Below are 12,635 nucleotides of genomic sequence, written 5' to 3'. Positions count from 1 at the left end.
TGGAAAAAAATCTGTAAGTAGAGAATGTCAAGGAGTTCCCTGGTGGCCTAGTGGTTAGGATTCTGGGCCTTCACTGCCGTGGCCTGTGTTCAATCCCTGGTCAGGGGAACTGAAATCCCATAAGTCACACAGCGTGGCCAAGAAAACCAAAACAAACAAAAAACAGAGAATGTCAAACATTGATCTGCCTCTGATACATCTGATGGAGTGGTTAAAAGTATAGATGCCTAAGACCTACCCTTATAGATTCTGATTCACTTGGTCTGGGTTGGTCTCTGAAATTAATACTTGCAACAGGCTCCTGAGGTGATTCTAATTGAACACTTACATTTTAGAATCAATTATTTAATCTATTTTCATTGTTACAGAGCTCACAACTTATGCTTTCATTATTCTCTAAACTGTTTGCCTTCTTCAAACTGCATAATAACTTTATCGAAATTCATTGCTAATGTATTTTCAGTTTATCACTTATCTCTGCTGTCCCCCTGCACCCCCCTCCTGTACCCCAGTACAGGAAAACAACATTTGTTAGTTTTCTTGCTTTATTTTTCCATGTTTGGAGACCAGGTATGATACAAAGACTTTATCTCCAGAAGAAAACATTTTTGAAATAAATTTATCTAAATGTAAGATAAAGAAGTGAAATGCTTGACCTTGAGGGTTCCATTATCCAAAATAGCTGGCAGAACAAAGTCAAGATTAAGAAACAAGAACCTCAAAAAGAATATTTTAGCCAAATGAAAATCATCTATGAAAATATATCTATTCACAGAAAAGATACATCTCTTACCCTACATCACAGAATTCCTAGTAAACATTTATGAATGTAAAGAATGTGGGAAGACCTTTAATTATGGCTCAGATCTAATCAAACATGAGAGAATTCATACTGCTGAGAAGCCTTATGCATGTAAGGGATGTGTGAAGGCCTTTAGAATTCGTGAACAACCAACCTGACGTTTGAAAATTCATAATGGAGTGAAACCCTGTAAAGGTCTCGTATGTGGGAAGGCTTTTAGTTTTTTGGTAGAGACCTTGGAGTACACCAAAATATTCACTCAGGGGAGAAACCCTATGAATGTAAGGAATGTGGGAAGGCATTTAGAATATGTCAACTCTAAAAATTCATAGTGGCATGAAACCCTATACATGTAAAGAATGTGGGAAAGCTTTTGTTTTGGCAAAAACCTTAAAGTACACCAGAATATCCATTCTGGGGAGAAACTCTATGACTGTCAGGCCTGTGGGAAGACTTTCAGTTCTTCCAGATACTTCAGAGTACACCAGAAAATTCATACTGATGAAAAACCCTATGAATGTAAGGAATGTGAAAAATCCTTTAGACTTCATTCACACCTTACAGGTCATCAGAGTATTCATACTAATGAGAAAACTATGACTGTCAAGAATGTAGGAAGGCCTTTAGGCAGAGGACACATCTTATTCAACATTAGAGAATTCATATTGGTGAGAAACCCTATGAATGCAGGGAATGTGGGAAGGCCTATAGATGGAGTTCAACACTTAGTCAACATCAAAAAATGCACACTAAGGAGAAACTGTGTGAATTTAAGATTTATGGAAGGGCCTTTGAACTTCATTTAATCCTTATAGATCATTAGATCATAATGGTGAGAAACCAAACTATGAATGTGCACGATGATGTAGGAAGGCCTTTAGATAGAATGAACATCAGTGAATGTACATTAAGTAGAAACCCTGAATGTGAGGAATGTGGGAATGCTTTTAGATTTCGTTCATGCTTTACTGAACACCAGAGAATTAATAATGGTAATAAAAGACTCTAAAAACGTAAGAAATGTATGAAGGCCCAATATTCATGTCTCTATGAACACCTGAGAATTAATAACCTTATAGTGTTAATTCAAAGGTACTTTTTTTTTGACTCAACTCTTTATAGAATATTAACACTAGGAGAAACGTTTAAGAAACTTTTTTTTGGGGGGGTCATTCTTACAACTTATTTAGCATAAAAGATTTCTTGCCAGGTATCTTCATCTAATGAATATATAAAATACTTCCAAACCTGAGGCAGGAGATAGATGGGCCCCAGGCTGAGCAGCTGGAGTCTGTCCCCTGTGGAGTAGATACTCCAAGATAGAGATAATGGCAGAAGTGAAGAGGAGCTGAGCCCTGCCCAAATAAAAGATAAAGAGACCACATATTTCCATTCTGAGGTCAAGAAGACCTTCCTGACTATATGTGCACATTTGGCCTCTGTGGAGGCCAAAAAGCGGGGGGGGGGGGGCGCCACCCCATAGTAGGTGATGTCAACCTATCCATAGACCTCTGGGCTGGAATCCACCTTGGCTAAGAGTTGCACGTGCATCTCAGGGGAGGACCCTGAATTATACCAAATACGAACTCAGAACCTGGCAAAGCACGATGATTGGCCAGAGGAAACCCAAAAGAGATGCCCCACCTAAGTGATTTAAACTACCATGAAGGTGCAGCTCTCTTTCTGAGGCCTCCTGTGTCTATTCACACGTACTTTTTTTCCCCCCGAATAAATACTTTACTTGTTTCACTACTTCCCGTCTCTTTGTTGAAATTCATTTCTACAAAGCAGACAAGCCAGGGCCTTGTCACTGGCCACTGGTCCTCATGGTCTAGTGGCTAGGATTCAGTGCTCTCACTGCCACGGCCTGACTTCAATCTCTGGCTGGGGAACTGAGATCCTGCTTCAAGCTGCTGCAGGCTGAGGCCACCTGAGATCAAAACCACTCAATTCCTGTTGTATACCAGCAAATTTATACTAGAGGAGAATCTCTTAATCTATCAGTTGTGGAACTGAAAGAACACCTTTGGTCACATCACATACCTAGCCTATCATCATCTTCAAGATATTCAGCAATATACCAATATATTAGTTCTGTGCCTCAGTTGTAAAATGGTGAAGACAATACCTATCTGTGTTTTTGTGAGGATTAATACCTGTAAACCCTTATAAGACTATTTGACAAATAAATATTAGCTACTGTTGTTCTGATGATAATTAATAGATTATCATTAGTGAATTCTTAGAGAAAGACACTATGTTGGTAATGAACTTAGAAGAGCTTCTAATCACCCCCATTCTCCTATTCAACTTCAGATGACTGATTTTGAATAAAGTCCAGTAAAATACAGAGAACATGTGAGACAATTTCATTCCTGATGAGCTGCATCAGGAAACTAATGCTGGAATAAATACTCTGGAACTAGTGGCTGTAAATATATATTGAGAATATAGCTCGTTGCTTAAGTAGAAAAGGGTATGAAGCAGTTTTCTGTTAATAAATTCCTAATAACAGATATCCCATAATCTACACTCTCCTCTCACAATTCGAAGTTTATTAGAAATTATCAAAAGGATAACAAAGAGAAAACCATCCATTAGTAAACCTTCCAAGTTGCCATTACGAAAACTTTCAAACAGGAAAGTTAGAAAAGTACAATGGACATGTATTTACCACCTTGCCCCCCACCACCTAGTTTAATAGCTAAAAGTTTGTCATATTTGTTTTATCTTCCTATAATTTTCAACATAACCATACTATAACCACATCTTCTAAAATATATCATGTGACACATGTTGAGGTTTTCCCAGCTGTCCCAAGATTGAATTTACAGTTGTTTGCTTTTTTTTTTTTTTGCGTTATGCGGGCCTCTCACTGTTGTGGCCTCTCCTGTTGCGGAGCACAGGCTCCAGACACGCAGGCTCAGCGGCCATGGCTCACGGGCCCAGCCGCTCCACGGCATGTGGGATCTTCCCAGACTGGGGCACGAACCCGTGTCCCCTGCATCGGCAGGCGAACTCTCAACCACTGCGCCACCAGGGAAGCCCTGCTTTCTTTTTTTATCTAGAGTCAACTCTAGGTTCAGAAATTGCATTTAGTTGATATGTCTCTTTTAAGCTACTTTAGTTCTTCACTTTTTTTTTTCCATGACTTTTTCTTCTTAGTCCATGCAGTTGTCTTGTAGGATGTTCCATACTTTCGATTGTTGTTCTCATTTCCTAATGTTGTCATTTAATTAATTCTGCCATTTACATTGGAAATTAAGTGTAGAGAGATTAAGTTTGGATCAAACAATTTTGCAAGAATATTTCATAAATAATGTAAAGTATTTTGTATTGTATATCAAGGTACATACTGATAACATGAGGCTAAATTTGATCATATGGTTAAGGTGGTGACTGTCAACTCTCTCCATTTTAAAGGTCCTTTTTTATTCTTACAATTAGAAAGTGATCTGTGGAGTGATTCTAACCTCCTCTTGGAAATTTATATTTTATTTGTTTGATTCAAAGAGAAAACCAGTATTAAAACAGGATACCACTCAGATATGAGTGATAATGAGTTGCTACAAAACAAAACCTGTATGAGGTGACCAAAGTCATCTTAGAAGAACACTAATACCCTTTAACGAATGCGGGTAATCAAGACATAGGGCCAGAACTTTTTTTGCCTCATCATTCAACAATTAACATCATTGCCCCACGTGACTACACTATTATAACCCTAGTTCTGAAACAGTGTCTGTCACATAGTGGACACTTGATAAAACTGATGATGTAATCAAACCTAAGAAACCAGAAAAAGAACAAATTAACCTAACTACAGAAGAAGAAAACAGTTTGTACAGTTAAAATTGGAAATCAATGGAAGAAGCAATAAAGTCTCCCTAATTTATTTTTGTGGAAAAAACACTGATCTAAACTAGACTTATAAATTTGATCAATGTAAAGGTGAGAAATATGAGAGCATTAATAAGGTAGCACACATATATTTATGGAGAGTTTAAAAATATCAGTAATATTATATACAGAAAGTATTTTCTTTAAAATTGACTCAAGATGAGGTAGAAATCTGTGTAGTCCAATACACATAGCAGGAAAATGAAAATTTGGTCCAAAACCTCTCTTAAAAACAATACTTAGGGCTTCCCTGGTGGCACAGTGGTTGAGAGTCCACCTGCCGACACAGGGGACACAGGTTTGTGACCCAGTCCGGGAAGATCCCACATGCCGCGGAGCAGCTGGGCCCGTGAGCCATGGCCGCTGAGCCTGCACGTCTGGAGCCTGTGCTCTGCAATGGGAGAGGCCACAACAGTGAGAGGCCCGTGTACCACACATACACACACACACACACAAAACAATACTTAAATATCAGGTAAAAACTAAGGATAATCTCTAAAAGAATTTTATAAGCTCATCCTAGAAGTCTAAACACTGGATCAAGATAGTTTCTAAAAGATCTAGATGAGCTTATGAATATTAATGCAAATATTCTAAGGAAAATATTAACAAAATGAAACCAAACATGGAGGAAATCATGACTTGAGAGGCAGAACTTTGTTTTGCCTATCAGTCACCATTCAGAAATTGACATAATCGTACCACATGATTGCACTCTATTTCCAGCTCTTTAAGCAAGATGCATCCAAACTCAAGAATGTAAAAGGAAAAAAAAAAAAAAGAACCAGTACCAGTTAAGATAGAATTAGCATATTCCACCCTGCCTCTCCCACTGAATGCAACTAAAATCATAGACAGAATGGATGAAGCAGCTGAGAAAACTGAAAAGTAAACGTTAGCAGACAGACTGGGAAGGAAACCAGAAGTTGGAAGTTTGACTGATCTGGTGGTGTGCTGGTCTGGACTGAAACAACCTGAATCCCAAAACTGTGAGCCAAACCTGGATGGAAAGAGCTCCATAAGAAACTCTCTATAGTTGGAAGAGTGGGAGAAGGGGTTTTTGTGGAGCAGAGAAGGTGGAAGAAATCCATGTTGTTTTTCTTTTCTTTCTGGTCTCACTGCAGGCAAACACTAGTCCTGAAAGCTGCAGTCCTGGATTGGGTAGGTGGTGGTAGCAGCAGCTGCCAGCAAATAGTTAAACCCTGAGGCAAGGGCATCCTATCTTACTAGTGGAAGTCTGTTCTGAAGAAGGTGGAGGAAATCCCATTGCTTTTTTCCTCTTTATTCTCTCACTCATTGGCACTGGGAGACGACCTAGCTGTGGGAAGGCCACAGCAGAATGGGAAGGCTAAATAAAGCCCTGTTGCTCTAACTAGACCCAGGAAGGGGACCTCTGGGAACTAAAGAGTTCTAGTGAGATAGGGGAGAGGAGCAACTCAAGTTAGGGATCCCTTAAAGTATTATATGAACTTGAGGGTGCACATGTGTAGATCTGACACCAGGCAGCATACTAATGGCCTTGAGAACTGAACCAGGTGGACCATCAACCAGGTCTCAGAGTGGGTACTGGGTGAAGCATATACAAGATAAAGCACACAGAATTCCAATTTTCAAATGCTTTGAAAACTGAATTGACATTGGAACCCCAGGGCACAGAAAGTAGTTTGGAACTTGCATAATGAATCTAAATAAACTGCCTGCTAAGACAAACAAACCTAAATTATGTTCCCCATAGGATTTAAACTAGACTCAGATAATCCAATTATTCAAAATGTCTAGGAAACAATAAAAATGTACTCCACATACAAAGAAACAGGACAATTTTAAAACTCACAATGGAAAAGAAAAAGACACCAATACTGACATGATCCACATTAGAATTAGAACCATGTTCCAAGAAGTAAAAGTGAACTCTTGAGTGAATATCTAAGCAGAGAAACAGAAGCTATAAAAAAAGAACCAAAACAAAATTAAACATTCTAATTTAAAATTTTTATTATATAATTTTCAGATGTATAAAAGGAAATTTTAGAACTGAAAAATAGTGAAAATTACAACTTACTTGATGGGCTCAGCAACAAAATGGAGTGCCATGAAGAAAAAAATATTTAAAGAATCAATGGTTGAAAACCTACTGAGTTTGGCAAAAGACCTTAAAATTACAGATTCAAGAAATATAGCATACCACAAAAAGGATAAACTAAAAGAAACCTTTGCTGAGACACATCATAACCAAACTGCTGAAAATCAAAGAAAAAAATCTCAAAAGCTTCCAGAGAATATTGATGCATTATATATAGGAGAACAATTCCTTAATTCTCATTAGGAAGTATGAAAGCCAAAGGATAGTGGAACAACATTTTTTAAGTGCTTTAAGGAAAGACATGTCAATCCCAAACTTTATCCAGTGAAAATTATCAGGAATGAAGGGTAAATAAAAGATATTCTTAGGTAAAGGAAAACAAAGAGGATCTGTTACCAGAAGTCTTGCTCTAAAAGAAATGCTACATGAAGCTCTTTAGATGAAAGGGAAATGATATCAAAGAAAAACCTGAAACTTCAGAAATAAGTAAAGAGCAACAGAAATGGCAAATTGCTGAGTAAATAATAAAACTGGGTTTTTAAAAATAATTTAAATATTTACTGTGATAAAAAGCAAGCAGTATAACACTTTCTGATGAGGTTTGTGATGGATGTAGATATAGTAAATATGATAATCATAAAGAGCGGAGGCTAAAAGGGACAAATATGGTGGTAAGGTTTCCATATTCAACATGCAGTGCTAAAATGTTAACTCAAAGTATATTGTGAATTATATATATGTTATGTGTATTATAATCCTCAGAAGAACTAAAGAAAATAAAGAAATAGTAAAAAGCTAAATAGATAAATTAAAATGGAATAATAATATATATTCAAATGAAAAAGCAAGAAAGGGAAACAGGAATTAAAAATAGAGGGGAGACACAGGAAAAAATGTTAGAGCTAAAGCCCAACAATATCAGTATATATACATTAAATGTAAATGGTTTAAAACCAGTATTAAGACATTGTCCAACTGGAATTTTTAAAAAACCCCAACTATATGTTGTCCATCATAACGTGGCCTTAATATACATATATAATACACATATGCATTGTGGGTTTGGTTCCAGACCACCACAGTAAAGCAAATATCACAATAAAGTGAGTCACATGCATCTTGTGGTTTCCCAGTATGTCATGTTTATACTATAAAAGTTATGTTTATACTATACTGTAGGCTATAGTAAGTGTGCAATAGCATTATGTCTAAAAAAGCAATGTACATACCTTAACTTTAAAATACTTTATTGCTAAAAAATGCTAACCATCATCTGAGCCTTCAGTGAGTCAAAAATCTTTTCGCTGGTGGAGGGTTTTGCTTCCAACTAACTACATACTCAGGAAAAAGAGGTAGGCTTGCATCCTTGGTTGTGAGTGCAGTTCTTTTGGTAGTCGTCATCGTTAGCATATATTTCTACTCATCTACAAACACAGATTTATTCAAATGAGATAATTTCTAGGTTCTCATAATTCTGAATATAGATCCTGTAATCTTACTTGTTGTAGCTATTTTATTCTAATATGTTCATCCCGCCTACACGCTAAGAAAAAATCTCTAAACATAAATAATAACTATTAGTTAAGGCTACATTTCACAAAGTTCTGTCCAGTCAGACAAGGCATTTTATCTTTTATCTTATGTCCCTTTTAAGTCTAAATTTTTATCATGTCTGATTTGCTTCATCACCCACTGTTCTTTTTCTGCTCTGAAATCATCTGCAAGACCAGGAACGACAAGCATGTTTCCATTTACAATCCACTGGCAGTTGGTGCCCCTTTCTATAGGCCAGACGGTCTGTTGTACATTTTTAATGTCAGATACTTGAACTATCGATTATTTTCCTTACTTAGATACAGTTTACAGTTCTACTGAATTGGGGGAAAAAACAGCTTATTTAAATTTCTGCTGAATTTTATTACACACAATAACTTCATGTATGTAATAAATATTGGTTATGAATAATCCCCCTCAAGAAGGGCCTTTAGTAACACTGTTCAAATTGCTGTTGAGCTTACTACTTTCACAGAAAAGATGCTATAGATGGTATTATCTTAGATTTCCAATTCTCACACATCAAAATCTCCAGTGATTTTTCATTTGGGATTTTTGAAACCCACATTTCCTGTGAGATAAATCAAGGTATAAAAGGCTTACTTTACATAGGCTTATTATATTATACATAGGCTTACTTATATATATTTTTCATAATTCTATTAGTGAATAGATTCCTATACTCCCAAATTTTATTCATCTATGTTCCTTCTTAACCTTTCTCTAGTATAAATTCTTTGATGGTGAATAAGACATAAGCTATTGCTAAAAGTACCCCTATAATCACGACAACTGTAGGATGCCCTTCAATATGAATTCTCTGATTTTGTGTAAGGTTTAAGCCACAGCTAAGGTCTTTCTACATTTATTACATTCATATATTCATGACTAACAGCCTTCTCACAATTATAACATTATAAGGATTTCTTTTTAGTAGGAATTCTTCAGTTGAATGACCTTTCTCCACTTGAATTACAGAGCTGTTACTCTCCAAATTGAATCATCTCACATTGAGAAAGGTCTGAGAGATGTTTGGCAGTATCTAACATAACTGAAAATACTTTACATACACCCTGGGATTGAGTAATCCCAGTCTTCATATAAAATCAACAGAAATACACACACACATATACAAGAATATTTATAGTAGTATTTTTATTACAACACAAGATTATAAAAAATACAAATATCCATCAAGAGGATAAATAGCAGTATATTCTTAAAATGGAAGAGTATACAGAATGAAAATGAATACACTACTGCCACATGCAATAATGTATGAATCTTTAAAATGCTGAGTGAAACAAGACATAAAAGAATTTGTAATGTATAATAAAACGTAAAGTTTAAAGACATGCAAAAACTATTTCATGTTAAAAGCCAGGGAAGTGCTAATCTTTGGGGAAGTAACAACTAACTTTTATTCCACAGAGTGCAATGAGAAATATACTTCATAATTTCTTCCTCTTATGGAGACTGATACCTAAAACCACCTTGTATCTTGCTTCTGCATGTATTATATAAGAATTAAAAAAAATAAACTGAGTCAGCAGGAGAACTTGAAAACGTAAAAAATTAGCTTCATTGCTGATAAGAGTTCAATATCAATGATCATATCCATTTCATATGCTAGTAAACATATGCTAGATAAATAGTTATGTGGTATAGTACATTAAGTTAATAATTATTATTACATTTGTGATTAAAATTACCTTATTCACATTAAGCATGCTTTTTAAAAAAACTAAAGTTTTACAATAACTTAGAAAGGCTTCACAAAGAAATCACATCATTTATTACTGCATTACCATGTTTTCTCCCTTGTGAGTTCTTTGATGGACAATAAGGTTTCTCTTATAACTGAAGGACTTACCACACTCATTACAAATATAAGGCTTCTCCCCTGTATGAGTTCTCTGATGTACAATGAGATTTGTCTTCTGGCGGAAGCACTTCCCACATTCATTACACTTGTATGGTTTCTCTCCTGTATGAGTTCTTTGATGATGAATGAGATATGATTTCCTGCTAAAGGCTTTCCCACACTGAGGGCATTCATAGGATTTCTGCCCTGTATGTATTTTCTGATGTACAGTGAGGGTTGCTTTCTGGCGAAAAGACTTCCCACACTCATTACAAATATAGGGTTTCTCTCCTGTATGAATTCTCTGATGTAGATTGAGATTTGTCTTCTGACTGAAGGATTTCCCACATTCATTACATTCATATGGTTTCTCTCCTGTGTGAGTTCTGTGATGATCAATGAGGTATGACTTCATTCTAAAAGCCTTCCCACAGTGAGGACATTCATAGGATTTTTCCCCTGTATGTGTTCTCTGATGTGCCACAAGGGTTGTCTTCTGGCGGAAGGATTTTCCACACTCATTACAAATATAAGGTTTCTCTTCATTATGAGTCTTCTCATGAAGAGCGAGCGTTGTCTTCTGAGAGAAGGATTTCCCACATTCATTACAAATATAGGGCTTTTCCCCTGTATGAGTTCTCTGATGTACAGTAAGATTTGCCTTCTGGTGAAAGGACTTCCCACATTCTTTACAAATATAGGGTTTCTCTCCTGTATGAATTCTCTGATGTAGGGAGAGTGTTGTCTTCTGGCGGAAAGACTTCCCACAGTCATTACACTCATACGGTTTCTCTCCTGTGTGAGTTCTCTGATGACGAATGAGGTGTGACTTCAATCTGAAGGCATTCCTACATTGTGGACATTCATAAGATTTCTCCCCTGTATGTGTTCTCTGATGATCAGTGAGGGCTGTCTTTAGGCGGAAGGACTTACCACATTCATTACAAACAAAGGGTTTCTCTCCAGTGTGAGTTCTCTGATGATCAATGAGATATGATTTCCTTCTAAATGAATTTCCACATTGATGACATTGGTAGGGTTTTTCCTCTGTGTGAATTCCCTGATGCAGAATCAATACTGATTTCCTGCAGAAGGATTTCCCACATTCAGTGCATATATGCTTTTTTTCAATATTGGTTGTTCTTCTCCTTTTATTATATTCAGATGGTTTTTCCCTTCTGTAAGCTCTATTATGTATAATTAGGCCTCCTTTTTTAAGGAAGGATTTCTCACAGTCATTATATCCAAATGACTGTGCTGAAGTTTCTATCTCATGATATTGCATAATCATTTCATTATGACTGACAGTCCTACCACATTGATTATAGGATTTGATTCCAGAGTGAGCTGTCTCTGGCTTAGTACTGAGGAGTGATTTCCCATATCCATTATGCTCACTAAGTCTCTTTCTTGTAGGACTTAGATTGCTGATGATTAATTCTGAAACATTTTTAAAAATCTTTCCATGAGTGTCATATTCAGGAGGTAGGTTTTTTGAATTAATAGGGTTTTTGCTTAAAGTAAATGTCTTTCCATATGCACTACTGTTCTCCTTAATCAGTTTTTTGTGGTTGATTAATACAACTGATCTAGAAAACTTATCTTGTTGTTCCTTGAATTTCACTAAAAAGTCTTCAGCTTTCCACTTTTCTTCTAGGAAAGAATATAATTAATAACAATTTGTGAATCTTCACATATTTGCTATGGAAAGGAATTGTAATAGGGTCTAGTACAAATGAGGCCAAAAAAGACCAAGGACAAATTATTCCTTGCCTGGGAAAAGACATGGAACCTAAATTAAAAACTCTGCCTCGGGGCTTCCCTGGTGGCGTAGTGGTTGGGAGTCCGCCTGCCGATGCGGGGGACGCGGGTTCGTGCCCCGGCCCGGGAGGACCCCACATGCCGTGGAGCGGCTGGATCCGTGAGCCATGGCCGCTGGGCCTGCGCGTCCGGAGCCTGTGCTCCGCAACGGGAGAGGCCACAACAGTGAGAGGCCCGCGTATCGCAAAAAAAAAAAAAAAAAAAAAAAAAAAAACTCTGCCTCAGTGTGGAAAAAGATGAAAAATAAGTAATGAACGCTAGTAACATTTGCATTTTGCACCAGAACTTCATACAGAAAGTGAAACAAACACATGAAGCAGTAAGAAGAGACAAAAGAATAGTGGAAGAGGAATTCATGCTTGGATAGGTGGATTCAGAGGCAATGAAGTGAACCTTTCAAGAGCATTAAGATTTAAGTAGGATGAACAAGAAAAATTAGCAGAAAAGTTTGTTCAGGGAAAATTTTAGAGGAAGGCATTTGGAGGACACAGATCAGAGCCTATATTTTTATTTCTTTATGCTGCACCACGTGGCATGTGGGATCTTAGTTCCCTGACCAGGGACTGAACCTGTGCCCCCTGCAGCAGAAGTGTGGATTCCTAACCACTGGA

At 36.9% G+C, this 12,635-nt stretch overlaps 1 protein-coding gene across 4 annotated transcripts in view; it reads right to left on the bottom strand.

Moving 5' to 3' along the window:
* Positions 1–12,635, bottom strand: part of ZNF565 (zinc finger protein 565) — a 109,467-nt gene that overhangs the window by 69,357 nt on the left and 27,475 nt on the right. For 2 of the 4 annotated variants that reach the window (XM_060084833.1, XM_060084832.1), the window contains exon 6: positions 9,672–11,856. The exons of 1 other annotated variant lie outside the window; for it this stretch is intronic. In XM_060084833.1, the coding sequence (XP_059940816.1) occupies positions 10,136–11,856 (1,721 nt within the window). In that variant the 3' untranslated portion in view covers positions 9,672–10,135. Of the gene's footprint in view, positions 1–9,671; positions 11,857–12,635 lie in introns of those variants that run through there. One more of the 4 variants, XM_060084834.1, reaches the window with a different exon arrangement.

The sequence above is a fragment of the Mesoplodon densirostris genome, chromosome 19 (genome assembly GCF_025265405.1).
Source record: "Mesoplodon densirostris isolate mMesDen1 chromosome 19, mMesDen1 primary haplotype, whole genome shotgun sequence".
Classification (NCBI taxonomy): Eukaryota; Metazoa; Chordata; class Mammalia; order Artiodactyla; family Ziphiidae; genus Mesoplodon; species Mesoplodon densirostris.
This window is presented reverse-complemented; position numbering and strand designations above follow the sequence as displayed.